Source organism: Myodes glareolus, chromosome 8, assembly GCF_982192425.1.
Source record: "Myodes glareolus chromosome 8, mMyoGla1.1, whole genome shotgun sequence".
In the NCBI taxonomy this organism is placed as follows: domain Eukaryota; kingdom Metazoa; phylum Chordata; class Mammalia; order Rodentia; family Cricetidae; genus Myodes; species Myodes glareolus.
Genome location: NC_142033.1, coordinates 76,561,758 through 76,581,298, shown reverse-complemented (window position 1 = coordinate 76,581,298; position 19,541 = coordinate 76,561,758). Strand labels below are relative to the sequence as shown.

Genomic DNA, 19,541 nt, shown 5'->3' with positions numbered 1-19,541 from the left:
CTTTTTCTTAGCAGCATAAGTAAATACTCTCTTGTCAAAGCTGACTTTCTGACATTTGTTTCATTGCTGGCTATTTATTGAAAGACTCCATGTAATTCACTACGAAGAATTCTCAAGTTAACATGATAAATATCGCCAGAATTTAGGCTCGGTTTCGAAAATATTGTTTATTTCCTTACTTGATTTTTAGTTGAATTGTATGATTTGTTTGTTTGTTTATTTGTTTGTTTTCGTTTTTTTGAAACAGGGTTTCTCTGTGTCCTGGCACTTGCTTTGTAGATCAGGCTGACCTTGAACTCAAGAGCTCCAACCTGTCTCTGCTTCCTGAGTTCTGAGATTAAAGGTGTGCACAACCCCTGCCTGGCTGTATGATTATTTTTGATGGAGTAGTCCTGCTAGTTGAAAAGGTAGTAATAGTACAGGTACTACTAATTGTGTATTTATCAACAATCTGTGTTAATCAATGATCCTCCTCCTCTGAAGTGCTGTTTCTAGGGATGCAATCACAATTGACTGTTAGGTTCACAATGTTTGACAATCTGTCCAGGTCCCTTACTGTCAAGTGTAAACCAACAAGACAAAGAGCAGCTACAACCCAGGTAGGTGTTGGAAGGACCCTGTGGTCTGAGCTTTCCCAGCAGCGTTCCAGTCCTGTGGTACAGGTTGCTGGAGGATCTTATCCCATTTATATGCAAAAGACGACCAAATTGGCCAACGTGGGGCTTTATAAATAGTAGGGCTGTTTCTCCAGCCTGTCTTCATTCTGCTTAGTGCTAAGGTTCTCTGGCAGCCTGCAGCTAATGAGTGGAAAAGCACTGTTTGCCGCACTTTAGACTAGCGGACTGGAGTGCTCCTGTGACGCCTTGTCTCCAGGAGCTGTGCTGGTTGCTCTCTGAGGTGGCCAGTTCTTCCCAAAGTGAGCTACCAACAGCAGCTCTCTGGTCAAAACTCCAAAGTGGTTGCAGAAAATGCCCTTTTGTCCCCATGAAGCCGTGGCATTATATGGCTAAGAACAGTAGAGATCCCAGGCTGTGTCAGAGCATCTGCTTAGATTGAGAAGTCTAGTCTCTTGTGTCAGTTGGTAGTGGCTGAGCTGGGGTAGATCTCAGGAAAGTGTGCAGGCCGTTAGGTGCATGTGAGCCCTGTGCTATTTCTGTAGGGCAAATATTTGTTGTTTTCTCCTACTTTACCGATGAACACACCTAGGCTTAGAGAACGAGGGGTAAATGGTACAAGGTCAGACTGCTGCAAGTGGCAGGACTGGGATTTTGACTCAAGTTTGTGTCCGTAAGCACTAAATGCTACTGCCATTCCTTTCATCTGAAATTCTAAGAGGTCATTTGCCTTCACTCTGACTTGTAAAACCACTTCTTGGCTTTTCACTTTCTTATTAGGGAGCACATGACTTCACAAGGCTTCAGGTCAGAGCTGCTGTGCCTGCTGTCCATGCTGTGAGTCTGTCCAGCTGTGCGTCTGTCCATGTGGTGTGGATCTGCTCAGTTGCCACAGTGCCACCTGTGGGCATTCATGGAGGAGCCTCCCCTCCCCTCCAAGAAACAGTCTTGAGGCTTCTCCACAAAATGCTGCAGGGACTTTATTTAACAAGGAGATAATGTTGGAAGTTGAGAAGGGACAGGTACTGAGTCTGAAAGTGTAGCCTGTGAAAATTAACAATGGTATTAAAGAATGTTAACCTTCCCGTACTATTGGGGAAGGGAATGAGTAAAGTTGAGGCTTGAGGGTGGGTGCATTATATATGTCCTTTTACTCTTGGAGATCCTAATACATGCTAATTTGGAGTTTTCTTCAGAAGGTGGGGTAACCAGTGCTGTGTTCTGGTTTGCTATAAAGGTTACAAGCAGCTGTCAGAGAGGATAGGGTAGGGAAGGTAGAAGGTGTATATGGCAGGAGGTAGTGGTTTAGGTTGTTTGTGATATAATACCCTGTTCTTTAGAGCTTGGGAGACAGCAGGAGAGTCAGCCAAAGCAGACCAGGTAGTGGGTGTGATGGTGGTGGAGAGTGGGGGCCTAGCATGTTGTAGAGGAATCGAATAGGCAGAAACTATAAGGCATGTTTGGAAATCTGATAATGAGAAGAAATGTGGGCTCTGCTGGAGCAAAGGAAGAAGATGGTGCAGCCTGCGCAAAGGCTGCTTACAGAGCTGATCATCCTTCCCTCAGCAGCCATTGCCTGCCTGTAGTTCTTCATCTAAGAGTGGGCTCCTGAAATTTCTCTCCTCTATGTTAGGATAACATCTGGTGCTGTAATTATGCAGGTCTTGTTTAGGCAGTCATGTTGTTGAGATTTCGTGGGTGTAGCTTCCCTGTCAAGTCTAGAAGACAGTGTCTTGTAGCAGGTATCTTGGTCTTCTGGTCCTTAAAATCTCTTTGCCTCTCTTCCTTGATGTTGCCTGAGCCTTAGGTGTAGGAGTTACATTGTAGATGTATCACTTGGGGCTGGGCACCCCATGGCCACTTATTTTCTGCATTTTGAATAGTTATGGATCTCTGTAGTGGCCTCCATCTGCTGCAAAAAGAAGCATTTCAATAAGAGAGAGAGAGAGCACTATGCTGATATTTGGATATGAGTGAGGATAAGTATTTAGAGTAGTTAAGCTGATTTTGGAAAATGGCGGTAAGTTCTCTATGGAAAATGGCGGTAAGAGTCTATGATCTCTCTAGCCACAGGTAGTTGATTAGGTTTATAGCACTGAGCATGAATTCCCTTCTATGAGCAGGCCTTGGTTACATCCCTTCCACCTGCAAATAAATGCCATTGCACCATTGGGACTATCTGACAGGAACAGTCCTTGTGGTTTACAGGCTCTACAGCTGGGCAGAACTGTTGATTGCTTCTCTTCCTTGGCAGCTTATATATCAGCATCTTCTGATGCAATGCGACCTAGATGCATTTCAGGATTAGTTAGTACTGATTTGATCCTCCAAGTTCTGTGTCTGAAGTATGTGTTATCTTTAACAATAGGGTCTTTCAAGTTCTAGAAGGCGATCAAGGGCAACGGTAATAGCCTATATTGTTTGGAGGGGGTTTCTTGGGACCCTCTCCCCCCAATAACTCAAAGAGATGTATCTTTTGCCTAGCACTGTTTTTTTTGGGGGGATGGTGTATGACTCCTGGGGGCATTATCACCCTGTGTGGTGTAACTCCATTTAAAGTGTTAGTGTACACATATGTATTTTGAAGCTTATAAAATAATGTTTCTTTATGGTATTTTTAAACATCTTTATTGTTATTTATTTCTCCTCCCTTCCTCTCCCTCTGTATTACTCTCCCCATACCCCTTTTTCCTCTTTCATCCTTCATAGCATCTGTGTCCTACTATCCCATGTCCCTCACACCCGTGGTCCCAGTCTACTTTCCTGACTTCCATGGTTATTCCAGGCTGTAAACTCAGATGTAAAGATTTGGAGCTAGCATGCACATTGCTTGTCTTCCAGGGTCTGGTTATCTCGGTTGGTGTAGTATTTTCTAGTTCCACTCATTTTTTTGCATATTTATGCTTTCATTTCTCTCCCCTCTCACCTCCCTCCCTCCCTCTCCTCCCTCCTCCCTCCTTCCTTCCCTCCTACCCCTCTTCCCTCCCTCCCTCCCTCCCTCCTTCCACCTGCCCCTGTCTTCCAAGTGCTGGGATTAAAGGTGTGTGCCATTACCGCTTGGTGGTTTCATTTTCTTTACTGATTAGAATTTATTATGTACATGTACCACATTTTCATTATCCCTTCATCAGTTGAGGGCATCTAATCTGATTCTATTACATATCTAATAGGAACAAAGCAACAATGAACATTGTGGACAAAACAAGATATCACTATGGATTCTATACCTTACTAAATCTTCTCAACCTTTAGGTTGAGAACCTGAAGTTCTTAAAGCTGTGACTCTTTTAGACAGTTCTTCATGTTGTGGTGACCACAGCCATAAAAGTATTTAGTTGCTACGTCGTAATTGTAATTTTGCTATTGTTACAGTCATACTGTAAATATCTGATACACAGGATATCTAATAAGCAACTTTCATAAAGGGGTTGAAAGCCACTGCTATAGAAGGACGTTGAGTTCTTGAGTTATGTGCCAGGGTCGTATGATAGATCTACTGGAGCTTTGTGAGAGGTCTGCATGCTGATTTCCCACACTGTTTGTAATCCCAGCACCAGCGAATGAGGGTCCCCCCATTCTCGCAGCATTTGTTGTCACCTGTTTGCTGATCCTAGCCATCCTGACAGCGGAGAGGTGAAGCCTCAGAGTAGCACTAGCCTACACTTATCTAATTGCTAAGGACTGTGAACACTCGCAAAGATATTTCTTAGCCAATTTTTTGGTTGGGTGTTTTTGATTCTTTATAGTTTTTTATGCTGGATATTACTCCTCTATCAGATATAAAGCTGGCAGAGGCTCTCTCCCACTCTTAGGCTTCCTCTACACTCAGTTGATTCTTTGCTATACAGAAGGTTTTTGTTGTTGATGTTTAGTTTTTTGTTTGTTTGTTTGTTCTTTTTTTTTTACTTTATTAGGATCCATTTGTCAATTGTTGGTGGCTTAATTTTTGAATAAATGGAGTCCTATCCGAAAAGCCCTTTACTGTCTGTATCATGTAGAAGAAACAAACTCCCCTTTTGGAATGTTTTTTTTGTTTTGTTTTGTGAAACAGGGTTTCTCTGTGTAGCCTTGGTTGTCCTGGGACTCCGTACATCAGGTTGGCTTTGAACTCACAGAAATCTCATTGCCTCTGCCTCCCAAGGCATGCAGCACCACTGCTCAGCCTTTTTTTTTTTTTTGATTTGTTTTTGTTTTAAAGACTGGGTCCCATTCTGTAGCTCTGGTTTCTGGTTGGCCTGGAATTCACAGAGATCTCACTGCCACTCTGCCTCCCAAGTACTAGATTAATGGAGGGGACAATTTAGGGGAATCAGCTCTCAGCTTTCACATTTACGTCCCAGGGATTGAACTTAGGTTCAATCTTAGGGTTCTATCTTAGGTTCAAACTTAGGTTCTATCTTAGGTTCAGCTTAGCTTAGTGGCAAGTGCCTTTACCTGCTGAGCCATCTTAGCCATCTTTTATATAAAAATATAAAGAAAGAAATGTCTTTGTATTACAGTTTTGTGTTTAACCAAATTATTATTACAGAAATATCACTATGTAAACATTTATAAAGAAGGTACATGAAGCTTGTAGTTAAATAATTTTTAAAAAAATTTAGTGTATCTTGTTTGTAACGAAGTGTGGTGTTCTCGTCCTTCTTATTCGCTCACTGCTCCTTGAGTTGTTCCCAGCAGCTGCTAGACCTGGGAACGCTAGTCAGGGCGAGGGCCTGTACAGGTGTTCTGTTTTATTTTGCTTTGAGTTGTGTTTTTTTTTTTTAACTTTTACTTTTGCTTTCCTATGTTTAGATACACACACACTTCCTATTGTAGTTGTCTATGATATAGATTTGTGTCCTGGGAGCAATGAGCTCTATCATTAAGCACAGGTGTGTGGTTGTTACCATATTGATTTGTATAACTGGGTGTATATAAATTATTTTTTTCTGTTGCTGTGATTAAAAACCATGACCAAAAAAGCAACTTAGAGAAAGTTTGTCTTACAGTTCCAGAGGGTTAGAATTCATCATGAAGGGAAGAACCTAGACGCAGGAGCAGGAAGCTGAGAGATCACATCCCTTAGCACACAGGAAGCTGAGAGAGAACAAACAGGATCTGGGCAAAGCATAAGCCTTCTCAAAACCCACCCTCAGTGACACATTTCCTCCTAAGTTTCTACCTCTTCCCCAAATAGCACCAACTGGGGGACATTTCTCCTTCATACCACAGCACATGTTTGTATTAGTTAACACTGCCACTTGACAAAATACCTGAGAAAATCAAAGGAAGGGGAGATTTATTTTGTGTTTCAGAGGTTTTATTTCGTGGTTGGCTGGCTGTTAGGTTTCTGGGCTGGTGATAAGGTTGAGTATCACAACAGATAGCATGGTGGGGTAAGGAGGGTGGTGAGGGCATGGTAGGTGGAGAAACACTCTATCATGCTCTGTGATGTTCACACAAGAAATCACCTAATAGCACCTTTTCGGTGCAGTGGTTTTCAACCAGTGTGTTGTTGGGAGGGGCTTGACTGGCCCTTTCACAGGGGTCGCCTAAGAGCCTCAGAAAACACAAATATTTACATTATGATTCATAACAGTAGCAAAATTAAGTTATAAAGTAGTAGTGAAATAATTTCATGGATGGGGGTCACAACATGAGAATCTATATTAAAGGATCACAGCATTAGGAAGGCTGAGCACCTCTGGGCTAAAACATTCTGTTTGAGTATCTTTTGATGGTATTAATGCCATGTTTTAGGGCTTGGGCAGTTCTGCCACCCAGAAGTCCTGTTTGTTTGTGTGTGAGGTACAGGTTTGTATGCATCTGCATATGAAGGTCAGAGGTCAACATCAGAGGCCTTCCTTTTTGAGGCAGGGTCTTTCACTGAACTTCACTGATTCAGTAGACCAACTGACCTTCTTTGAGACTGTCTAAATATGTAGTTTGAGCTGGGTGTTAAGCTCACAGTTCTCCTGCCTTAGCCTCCAAGATGTGGACATGTCCCCTTGTGCCTGGCTTGACCTTTAAAAACAATCAAATGATGTCAGTCCATATTCTAACTTTGCAATACCTTCTGATCACTTTGTGATAAAGTTCTGAGCTCTGGTTTAGTTTTGTCCAGTGACAGATGCCTTCATAGTCTTGGGCATTTGAAAACTTGGTCCCTAGTTTGTGGCCCTGTTTGAATAGGATTAGGAGGTGTGACCTTGCTGAAGAAAATATGTCACTGGGGATGGACTTTGAGGTTTCAGAAGCCTTATGCCATTTCCAGTTCCTGTCTGTGTTTACTGCTTTTAGCTCTCAGCTATCCTGCTTCTATGCTTCCTCACTGTGATGGTGGTGAATTCTTATTCTTATGGAACCATAAACCCAAATAAAAACCCTGGTGCAGGAGAATTGTCTGTAATCTGTCAGTCATGTTTTAAATAAACGCTGATTGGCCAGGCAGGAGGTATAGGCGGGAAAACCAGACAGAAAGTAGAAATGATGTAGTGAGAACAGGAGAATTCTGGGAAGGAGGAAGTTGATTCCTCCCATTCCTGCCCAGACTCCAAAGAAGCAAAATGTGAGCTGCCCTGCTGAGAAAGGTACTGAAACATGTGGCTAGCATAGATAAGAACACTGGGTTAATATAAGCTACAAGAGCAAATAAGTAGCATGAGCTAATGGGCCATTCAGCTTTATAACTTATAGAAATCTCTGTGTGATTTTCTTTGGGGTTTGCCGGATGTGGGGTACCGAGCAGGACAGAAATCCCAACAAGCCGGCCATCATGTTACAAAACCCTCTTTTCAGGCTGAGAGATGGTGGCACATTCCTTTAATCTCTACACTCAGGAGATAGAGGCAGGTGTATTTATGTGAGTTTGAGGCCAGCCTGATCTACAGAGCTAGTTCCAGGAGAGCCAGGGCTGTTACACAGAGAAACTCTGTCTCAAAAAAAGCCACAAACAAGCAAACAAACAAGAAAACCTTACTTCTATAAGTTGCCTTGGTCATGGTGTTTTGTCACAATAGAAAAGTAATTAATGCAGTAGTATCAACAGTCCACATTAGTAAGAATATTAGTAATGGTGTCTCACATAATGTGGTACTGGTGAAAAGGGACTCCTCATGACAAAATCTTCAAAACATTACCACTTATTAATTTGGGGTCATTGTTGGCCTCATTTTAAAGATGAGAAAATTAAGACTTTGGGGAAACTGAGGCTTTTGCTCAGATAGCAGCTTGAAGTTCAGGTTCTGAGCCTATGTGAACCACCCACACTACCTGAATGATTCTGGCTATAGACTTGAACTTCCTTCTCCTTCCTGAATGTTAGGATACATTTGTCAAAACCAGGTACCATCTATACAGTATTACTAAATACAGTGCAGCCACATTTGGATCCTTCTGGTTTTCCAACTAGTTAGCCATCTTTTTTATTGCAGGATTGGGTGGGGTCCAGGATCTGCTTTACTTTACACTTAGGCATTGTGTCTCATCTCCTTCAGTTTGTGGCAATGTTGAGAAGGTCAGCTGTGTTGTAGGGTGTTCCTGACTCAGGTTTAGTGCTCTCCTGTGATTAGACAGAGCTGTGATTTAGAAAGAAAAGAGAAGAGGGCCTGACTTTTTTTTTTTTTTAACTGCATCGGACAATAAGTTTCTTTCTGTTCTGAGTTCATTAGAGCCACTCCACCTGTCCCTTCACAATGCAGTCATGGATTACTCTGCCTCCTAAGAGGATAGAGGTGTTACAAAGACTTTGGGACATGCTAAAACCAACCAGTATCTAGTAAATATATTGGGATAGATATTTAAATATTATGTAGCTACTGTTTTCTTAAGGTTCTTTACATCCCCACCAGCTCTTAGCATTGTTATTCTGATACACTAATTGCTATTTTTCACTCCTCTCATTTCCTCCTGCCTTTCTTTGATTCAGTATAAGGCTCTTTCCCCTTTCATTTATTTTATTCAGCTATTCCTGTCTACATGACTTGTGTTTATTCCCTTCTTTGCATTTTTATTCAGTACTATTATCTGCTTTCCTGTCCACCCTGATCCAGCTCTGGCTCTTGTAGGCTCTCAGTTGAGCTCCTGTTGTTCTTTTGACATGACATCCCTATACTCTCTCTATTTCTCTTGTTTAAAACTCATTTTAAAAATTGATGTTTTGCCAATACACATTGTCTTTATGAAGGTGTCAGATCCACTGGAACTTGAGTTATAGACAGTTGTGAACTACCTTGTGGGTGTTGGGAATTGAATTCAGGTCTTCTGAAAGGTTGGCCAGTGCTTTTAACTATTGAGCCATCTCTCCAGACCCCTCCTGTTGACCGAGGTTTCTGTCCCACCCGGTCCTGCAGCCGCTCAGTACCACCCAAAGAAACACACAGAGGTCTACATTAATTATAAACTGGTTGGCCTAGTAGCTCAGGCTTTTTACTAACTCTTATAGCTTACATTAACCCATTATTCTTACCTGTGTTAGCCACGTGGCTTGGTACCTTTTATCAGCGAGGCTGTCTCATCTTGCTTTCTCTGTGTCTGCCTGAAGACTGCAGACTGAGCCTTTCCTCTTCCCAATATTCTCCTGTTCTTGTTGCCTTGCCTCTACTTCCTGCCTGGTCGCCCTACCTATACTTTCTGCCTGGCTACTGGCCAATCAGCGTCTTATTAAAATACAAGTGACAGGGCACAGACCATTGTCCTGCAGCCCACACTCTCTCCCCAATACTCTCTTATTTCTAGCATTTTTTTCTTTTTCTCTCTTTTTTTAATATTTATTTATTTATTTATTATGTATACAATATTCTGTCTGTGTGTATGTCTGCAGGCCAGAAGAGGGCACCAGACGTCATTGCAGATGGTTGTGAGCCACCATGTGGTTGCTGGGAATTGAACTCAGGACCTTTGGAAGAGCAGGCATTGCTCTTAACCACTGAGCCAACTCTCCAGCCCCTCTTTTTTTTTTTTTAGTCTCTGGCACAAAATGTAAATGTTCTGGACTCATCCATGGTTTCTGTGTTTAATCCTAAAATCCTAAAATTTTATTTTATTAGGGAACAATATTGAGAAACCAAGGCATAGGCATTCACAAGGCCCATTGCTTCTGCTTTATTTTAGGCCCTGTATATGGGCCATCAAGGACAAAGGTATGTTTACTGTCATGTTGCACATAGTGCCTTTGCAGAGTAGGTTGCTGACCAACGGGATCCTGTGTCTTCTCTATCTTATTTGCTGTAGATATGAGCCCCAGTTTCCTGCCTCTTCTGCTTAGTCCTGTGGTCACTTGTTCATGTGTTCTTTCATGCTCTGGGACTTTGGTATACTGTATGTAGTTACTGTTTATCTCTCTCCACTACATGGTCTCTGGTGTTTCCTTCTCCCTACCATGGTGTAGCAGGAACTGTAGTTCTTTGTGACATTTTCACACTTTCTGACTGTGGCTGTGACCTGCAGTCACAGTGAGAAATGCATATTACAGGACTCTCAGGGACATATGTACTTGCATAGTGGCAGTTTGAAAAAACAGCTTACTCTGTGTAGTCTGTCTTCATACTATCACTCCGTTTTGTTCTGTCCTGTTCCACTGGATAGGTGTTATATACACAGTGGTGTTCTGGAGTGTATACATTTATATCCTCGAGCAGTTTCTGAAGACTTTAGTCTTCTTGCTCTAATTTTCTTACACTGAGGCTTAGGTCTGGATTAAGACTGGGCAGGGATAATTCAGAACTAGTGAAACCCAACAGGTATATTTTGAGAGGAAGAATCACAACTGCGGGAGGTTGGTACCCACTGTAGCATTGGTGGCTTTTTGGAAAAGTGTTGTCTGTGGTGGAGACTTTGAGAATAGGCCATACATATTCTGGTGAGAGAAGTATGATGGGATGGAGGTTGGAAGTGTTACTGGAGGCGCTTGGACCCCTATGCAGTTCCTTTCTCCTGACTGGAGTTGGACTGCAGATACCAAACCTTTTGTGTTTTCTCCTTTAAAAACTTAAGTTATATGTGTGAATGTTTTGCCTGTTTATATGTCTGTACATCACCTGTGTGCCTGATGCCCTTGGAGGCCAGAAGAGGGCACTGGATTCCTTGGACTGGAGTTAGTGTGAGCTGCCATGTGAGTGGTGAGAATCAAACCCAGATTATCTGTAAGGGCAGCCAGTGTGTTCTTAACAGCTGAGAACCGTCTCTCCAGCCACATTTGAAAAGCTTAAAGAGTGTGTGTGTGGGGGGGGGGGGGGAGGTGGGGAAGTGGGGGAGGGGTCCATAGGGCATAGGGATGTCAAAGACAATTGTGGAGACAGTTCCTTCTTTCCACCCTTACGTAGGTTCCCAGGATTGGACTCGCGTCATCAGGCTCATAAGGCCAACACCTCTACTGGCTGAGTTATTGTGCTCACCCCTTCTGAGGTTATTTCTGAGAAATTGACATGGGGAGTTCAGAGTCTTGAATAATGATGGTGGCTAGGCTTAGTCATTTCTCATTTGGGACTTTTTTCTTTCTTTCTCTCTTTCTCCTCTCTTTCTCTCTTTCTTTCTCTCTTTCTTTCTCTCTTTCTCTTTCTCTCTCTTTCTCTCTTTCTCTCTTTCTCTCTTTCTCCTCTCTCTCTCTCTCTCTCTCTCTCTCTCTCTCTCTCTCTCTCTCTCTCTTTCTTTCTTTCTTTCTTTCTTTCTTTCTTTCTTTCGGAACCGAAGTAGACAATCTAGTCAGAATGTTTCTGATTTTGCTTGCTTAAGAAAAAAAGGTTGAACTAGAAACTGATGTGCTCATATAACTCAGAGTGAGTATTTAGGGGAGTAGATCAACTAATGCTTAAAGAATATATATGCATCTAAAAAATAAATACTTTTCCCTTGTTAAATTAACATAATTTAAGAAAAATGTTACTATACAACCTTCTATTTTTATTAATTTAAATAGTTTTATAGTGAATATTAATTTTGTGTATTGATTGGCCGACTGATGTATGTTATGAAGTATATTTTCTAAAATTTCATGTAAGACTGGGTAGTGGTGGCACATACCTTTAATCCCAACACTCAGGAGGCAGAGGCAGGAGGATCTCTGTGACTTCAAGGCCATCCTAATCTACAGAGCGAGTTCCAGGACCAAAGCTACACAGAGAAACCCTGTCTCAAAAAAAAAAAAACCCCAAACTAAAAACCAAACAAAATGTAAATCTTATGAATTATTCATGAACATGAGCGACCACACACACGCTGCTTGATTGACCTATCGATCAGTTTATCTATCTATCTATCTATCTATCTATCTATCTATCTATCTACCTACCTACCTACCTACTTATTTATTTATGTAGGCTCATGTAGTGGGACATTCTTTGAAAACTAGCTTAAAATGGGCTCAGCATGCACACCCATATCCATAAAAATACACACACACACACACACAAACACACATAAAATGGATTGATATTTCTTTAGTCCTTGAGGAGGAAGGGAGTTTTGAGGCTAGAAGAGTTGATGTGAAAAGAAAGGTTGATGTATGTGATTATATTAAATTGAAGAGTTGTGTTTACACATTTTATAGTATGAATGCAACTTACAAACTAGGAAGAGATGTTTTATAAACTGTGAAGCCATCAGTGAATTCTTATCAAAATTTATATAGACATATAAAGCAAGGAAATGGCAAACAAAAGCAGCAAAGATGCAGCAGGAATTTTATAAAGGCTATTAGTGGCCAGTGAGCATATGAAGAGCTGTCGTGTGAATAAATTTGAATGAAAATTGTCCCGAGAAGCTGATTTTATTTATTGTAATTGCAAGTTTACTGTCTAATAGTATGATACATGGATGCTGTGAGTTTTTGTTGCATTACCCACATTGCTAGTTAGGGTGGTGGCACACACTTTTAATCCCAGCACTTGGGAGGAAGAGGCAGCGGATCTCTGTGAGTTTGTGGATGTTCTGGTCTATGGAGCAAGTTCCAGGACAGCCAGCCAGAACTGTTACACAGAGAAACCCTGTCTCAAAAAAAAAAAAAACAAAACAACCCAAACAAGCAAGCAAACAAACAAAGGTAAACAGCAAGCAGAAGCAGAGAGGTCCGTGGTTTTGAGTGACAGGGCTTCAGACTGGAAAGACTGCATAAGTCTTGTTCTTAATCTCTGAGATGTAGATTGTTCCTGGTGACAATACCAGCCACGCTCACTTATTGCAGGTGGTTTCTGGTTTTTCAGCTCCCCCCACTTTGTGGTGCCTAGGCCTGCTGGGAAGGCTTTAGCAATCAAAACTGCTAGGTCTTCAAGGAGACGTAGAGCTTGTGGCCCATAGTACTCAGTGGAATGTGGGGCCTGTGCTGTGTTTTCTTTTACTTTGTCAAGAGCCTTCTTCCCTTGCTCATCAGGAACAGAGTGGGAGCTGCAGTGAGACCTGGCTGCTGACTCACTGTCTCACTCCTACCCTGATGCTGAAGCTCTGGTGCTCATCTCCCCTCCCCCGCCTCCTGCCTCCCCAAGCCTACAGCTGCAGAGGTGGCCTTAGATTTGTTGGGTGGGGCCCAGAGCCACCTGCACTTGACAGGACACATATTTTTACATACTGTCGGCTGGAAATAATCAACTTTATTTAAAGAGAATGTGGATTCAGAGTCCTAAAAAAAGCAATCAGCAACTTGGTAGGGCTGTTGAGGAATACTTTTCCTGCCTACTGTAGATGGGGGCTGTGAGGCCCATGCAAGGGGACCCAGGGTCTGTTTTTTGAAGGTCATAGTGGGAAGATAGACCAGCAGGTACCAGACAACAAAGAGAGAACCCCTAATGGGAATACATACATAGCTTTTCAGGGCTTGATGTGGGGTCAGGCTGAGACTGGCAGCTTATCTCCCTAAGAAGTGAGCCCACGTGTCATACTGATGTTTGCAGAAATTCTGATATGTTGGGCCTTTTCCCTAGTACAGGCTCTTCTGCCTTTTGAGAAGTCTTTGTGCTTATTCCCAGATCTCTGTCAAGTACTAGGGCCATTTTGGTTTTAATTTTATGTGGAATGGCTTTTATTTATGTTTTCATATTCTTTTTTAAAAAGATTCTTTTTGGTATGTGTACTAGTGTTTTGCCTTTGTGTTTGTCAGTCAGAACAACAAGTTGGATCTCCTGAAATTTGGAGTCACAGATGGTTATGAGCCATCATGTGGCCACCAGTTTCTCTGCTAAGTGCTCTTAGTCACTGACCTATCTCTTTAGACCCTGTTTTTCATAGTTTTGTCTATTTTTACATCATAACATGGATAGGACTCTCAGTGGAGAGGAATCTCTTTTCCTACTTAGCAGCTATAGAGTTAGCCACTGTTACCCTGTGTCCCCCCCCCCCTCCCCCCCCCGGGGATACCACCCCATTCATGTGCGCTCATGCCCGTGGAAACTCCATACTGCCTCTGGGGATGAGGCATGTGAAGGCCCTGTGGAAGCTTGGTGCCTGGGCAGTACCTCTTACTGTTCCTGTAGCCCATTTAGGGGCAGGGCTGAGGCTACTGCACTGGCCCTGGGATGGCCCTGCATCCTGGCCATATGTTCATTCTGTCCATGATTATTAAAACACCTTTTCTGTTGGTTGTTAAAATGTTTGCATATTGTCGGGAATTTGAATATTGCCTAAGGACACGAAAAGGTCAGACTCCCTCCTACCATAAGAATCAAACCTGCTTATGCATGTACGTTCATTTCCTCTTTCTGGAAGTTGAGACCATACCATATATAGACATTGTGTATCTTTTTTCCCCCTTTAGTTTTTTTCTCCTCTTTGTTGTTGTGTTAAAAAGCTTTTTCTATACCACTAGTCTTTGAAAATACTGGGCCTGTTATATACATTTTCTTTGTTTTGGTGCCTTCATCTTGCTCTGTTTTGTCAAGTCATCGAACCAGGCGCGCTCTGTCAGTCCCTGTGTGTTTTCTTTGTGCTGCGCAGTGCCTCCTCTTGGACAGTTTCAAGTTTGCGCCCCTGCTAAATGGTCAGTGCCTGGTGAGTGCTGGAGTTTTGAATATCATCTCTGAAGCTAATTTCCTCAGCCACTCTGGTTGTGTTGCCACATCAAAGTACTAGGTCTTGATGACTTAAATACCAGACATTGATTCTGACAATTTGAGATCAGGTGTGGTTTGGCTCTCACCCTTGAAGGCTGTAGGGAAGGGTCCTTCTGTCCCCTAGCTTTGGGTAGAGGCCCACAATTCTTGTCCCACCATTCTAGTCTCTGTTCCTAATGCTTCCTTTATATCTCTTTCCTGGATTAAGTCTGTGTCTGGAGTCTTCCTTTAAGAACAGTGATCATAATGGGTGAGGCCCACCTTGATGACTTGATTGTAATTGAACCACTTTTGAAGCCTCAGGCTTAAGACTCAAGGATATCATTTGAGAGGACATGCATCTTCCCTCAGCAGTTTCCAGTTACCCGGCCTAGAGAATTGAGGCTGTGTTGGAGGCTGTGTCTCTTGAATACATGGAGGCAAGGTACACATACAGTGGGCAAAGACTTTCTTATTTTAAAACTTGGGTGAGGAAAATATGTCCTTTTTAAAATCACTTCTTCCCCAACTCTGGTCTTGTTTCGGTATCAAGACAAATGAAGGCACTTGCAGCTTTGTGCTTTCTGGAATGAGTGGAATAACATGCATGCCTTATAGTGTGTGGAGCTCCCTGCCTGCCTCAGTTTGTCAGCTGACAAAGACTTTTGCTGTGAATTAGATCCTCAACTCATTTAGTGGACTTGTGAGTTCAAATCCATCTTTAAAAGACATTTATATGATTAACAAGGTAAATTTTGTGACAGATTTTATATTTTATCTTCACCATCTGCTTCCTGGCTGGACTGTTTTGTACATGTGCTGGGTTTGTCATGGAGGTATGTAATAGAATTTGGTTGACTAGGTTTTTTAGGCCATCTCATTAAATGGATTGCTTACCCCTTACTAATGGTGTGCACAGTTAAATGCAGTCCTTTTGGCTTTGATTTACTTACTAGGAGGAAAGAGAGGCTTAGTGTTGGGTTAGGATTGAAGTCAAGCAGCTGCAGGATGGAGGTTTTTTTTTTTTCCCCTTTTGAAAAGTCGTGTCCCCCCCCCCCCCCCCCGGCGCAGTTCACCATCACATCCAGTGCTCATGAACTAGGGATTTTCTTAACCAAGATGGCTGCCTGCTTAACAGACCTGGTTCTGAACTGGCAGCAAGCAGAGCTGTGATTTCCTGGGAGACCACATAGGAGTGTCACAGAGGAAATGCCCAAAGAGGGACCTTTACAGATGCAAAAAGCAAGTAAGGGTTTAGATTTGTGTTGCTCCCTCTCTGGGACACAGGAGTAACACATTTGAAGCGGCTTTGAAACTTGTCTGCTTTGATTTATTCAGCTGCATCTCACAGTTCTTGTTCTTTCTCAGGATTCAAGAACAGTTCCAGAAAAATCCAGACAGTTACAATGGCGCCGTCCGTGAGAACTATACCTGGTCGCAAGATTACACTGACCTGGAAGTCAGGGTGCCAGTGCCCAAGCATGTGGTGAAGGGGAAGCAGGTAAGAGGCTGGGGCAGGGGCTCCACTACAGCCAGTCTGCACTCCAGGGAGGAAGCTGGCCTGACTGAAAGAGAGTTAGGATTGCTTTTGGGGTTGAGACCTTGTGGTCCCCCCCCCACCCCCACCCAGGAGGTGGTTGCTTTTGCTATCCTTGCTTGTGAGCTTTTTTTACTTGGTCTTCCAGTTTTCCTGGGGAGAGGGAGCCCTGTTCTTAGTCTGAGGAGCCATAATCTGGAGAAAAGCCTACATGTTTGAAGTCTTAGCTCCTTAACAATGACACGGGCATTCTCAGGACTTTTTTGGTGACAACTGGTCTCTTGGTTTTCAAGAGCAGATTCAAGCATTACCTTGACAGTGTCTGCCTTCAACCTCCCTAAGAAAACTTCAGTTAGCTGTGACCTCACGGTGTGAGCTGTGGTGCTTTGCCATAGTGACTGCCTTGTCTGTTTACTGCCCTGCAGCCCGGTGCTCCACACAGAATGGGGCAGCAGAGCTTCTTTGTGTACCTTGGAGGTAAATAAATACCTGAAGTTTATCTTGGGTCAGGGGAAGAGAGGAGAGTGTGAATTTGTATGGGTATTCTTGACACTGAAACTGTCCAAAACATTGAGATGACAGCACAGGAAGAAAGGACAGGCATTTCTTACTGTCTCCTAGTGTTGCTGGTTTCACATAGATGTGCGTGAGACCAAGCTTTCCTGTCTACAAGCCTCTTTGCTGACGCTGGCTAGAGATCACCAGAGGATATCCCATTTCTGTGAGGCCCATTGGTTTGGTGTTACTTGATGTACTTCTCATTGACCAGGCTTGCCACCTCAGGGTGCCGCTGGAAAGATAGTCCTGCTTCCTCTTGCACAAGTTCTATGATGTATACATTTTCTGCCCATGTTGACAAGCAAAGCTAGTTCTTTTCTTCAGACACATAACTCCCATAGCATCCCCCCTCCAAAAAAATTGTTTCAGGGCATACGTGATTGCAGTTCCAGCAGTCCTGAGGGAAAGCAAAGAAATCTAGGGGTGGGGAGATGACTCACTGGGTAAGATCTTGCACTTGCTATGCAAGCTTGAATACCTGAGTGCAAGTCTATAAAAAAGATTGGTGGGGCTACAGATTCCTAATACGGTGGAGGGTGGATACAGGAGGATTGCTGGAACTTGCTGGGCCACCAGTTTACCCTTTTGTTTAGTGAGAGGCCCTGTTTCTAAGAAATAAGGCAAAGAGTGACAGAGTACTACACCTGCCCTTTTCCCATGGTCTCCATGGGAATGGATGGACATTGCCACACACACCACACATATGTGTGCAACTCTAAGCTACGGTGACTAAATCAATGTCTTGGCTTGTGTCCTGTGGTTCTTTCATGGGGCAGGAGCTGTATCAGGTATGTGTAACTGTTATATTACCAGTTTAGTGGATTTCTGTAACTTACGTTTGGGAGGGAGGGAGAGATGTTTATTTAGGAAACGATAACAAAAATAACATTATTGTAGATTGTTCTAAATAATCAGGATTCACTTAAAATAATTTTAGGTAACAGATCCAAATAGGATATTACAGAATTTTAATTAACATTGTAATAAAGTTTGACATGTCAGAAACTTTCCTTATTTTAATCTTCAAAAGCACCTTAAGTATACAAAGGAGTTCTGTTCTTTATAGATGAGAAATTAAGGCTGAGAGGAATTACTAAATTACTAAGTTTTGGCTCCCTGGTTACACCCAAATGGAGCTTCTAGATACCTGTTTGAGTGGATGAATTGCTGAATAAATAAAAGGGTAAAACTATGCTTTGGTTCAGATATATCTGTCTCTAAGCTTAGCTTTTAGTCTTACCTTTTACTTTATAAATTTCTGACTTCATGGAAGGTGGGGTTGTGTAGAACATGTAATGTGGAAGTCAAGTTATATATGATTTTCCAGGGGACGGTAGGGACAGCCTGGCTGGTACCCTTACCCCAAATAGTAACAGACCATCAGGTTCAGTTTACCTTGTCTGTTTTGGGTGGTTTGGGGCAGGTGCTGACTGTCTTTCCCAAGTTCTTGCCATCTCATTTTGTGGTAGGAGTGCCAGTGCATGACAAACAAACTTAAGAACTGGCGAGATACCTCACTTGATAAAGTGCTTGCCGAGTTCGGATCCCCGGCACACACATAAAAAGACTTAAGCCATGTTGTGTGCCTGTAATTCCAGTGCTGGAGTGACAGACACAGAAGGATCTGTGCCTTTACCAGTTAGCTAGTATTACTGAATCAGCAAGCTCCAGGTTCAATAAGAGACCTGTCATAAAAAATAAGGTGGTAAATGAAGTAGAGGCAGATACCCAACACCAGCCACTGGGATGCACACACATACACACTTGCATGCCTATATACATGGGCATGTACATATATGCATATATATACACTATGCAAAATAAACTGAATAAATTCTTCTAAAGTATTTAATTTAATTTTAAATTATGTATATCTTTGTGTATTTGTGTATGGGTATGTACATGTGAATGCAGGTGCTCACAGAGGCTTGAAGGAAGGTACTGGATCCCTTAGAGCTGGAGTTACAGCCAGTCGTAACCTACTCGATGGGTGCAGGGAATTGAACTCAGATCCTTTCTGCAAGAACCTCACCTCTGCAGGTTTTTCTGAAAGGGTTCATAGTAGGACCGGTTTAAAATTAGCTTTTCTTTCCTGTGACTCAAAAGACCTATGTTGGCAACCCAGACAGCTCCTAGGAACATAGGTTTCAGATACACTCACTCACTTGTGGGAGTCAGAGCCATGCCGTGTACCACAGACACCTTGGTATGGAACTGCTGCTATACCATGTAGTTCAGATGCTTGTCTCTCTCTAGTGTATTTCCTCTGATCTCCATGGTGGCGCAGTCTTGCTTTTACTAACTAACTCTGGATCTGACTCATTCTTCTGTGTTTGAGCACATGGCCCAAGTGGTGTTACCAAGGTTGATCTCTGGCATTGAACACTTTTTATTGCATAGACAGTAACAGTTAGCAAAATGGTGGTTTGCGTATGTCCAGCACAGGTAAAGTGCACATCTCAGTGACTTGGTCCTTTGGCTCACCATGCACTCATGGGAGTCCAGCCTGTTTCTTTAAAGCACTGGGATGGTGTTGGGGAGCTTTCTAGATGTGCTGTCAACTTTTAATGTAGGCATTTGTGACACCCACTGATGTTGCTTGTATTGGTGCTCTACCTGTGAAGATCCTTATCTCCCACATGGTAGGACATTTTCTTTTTCTCCCTAATAAAATTATTCCATGCTATGCTTATAATATTGCAGACTTCTTTTTTTTTTTTACAAGTCCCAGGTGTCTGCTTAATGTAAGACCTGAAACAATGAAACTTAGAGAATAAAGTAAGAAAAATGCTTCAAGAAATAGGTGCAGGCAAGAGCTTTCTGAATGGGGCACCCTCC

At 42.6% G+C, this 19,541-nt stretch overlaps 1 protein-coding gene across 1 annotated transcript in view; it reads left to right on the top strand.

Annotated features, from left to right (window-relative positions):
• The window catches only part of Nudcd3 (NudC domain containing 3), a 93,354-nt gene that overhangs the window by 41,559 nt on the left and 32,254 nt on the right, over positions 1–19,541 (top strand). The window contains exon 3 of the mRNA XM_048450069.3: positions 15,977–16,109. Coding sequence (XP_048306026.3) covers positions 15,977–16,109 — 133 coding nt within the window. The remainder of the gene's footprint in view (positions 1–15,976; positions 16,110–19,541) is intronic.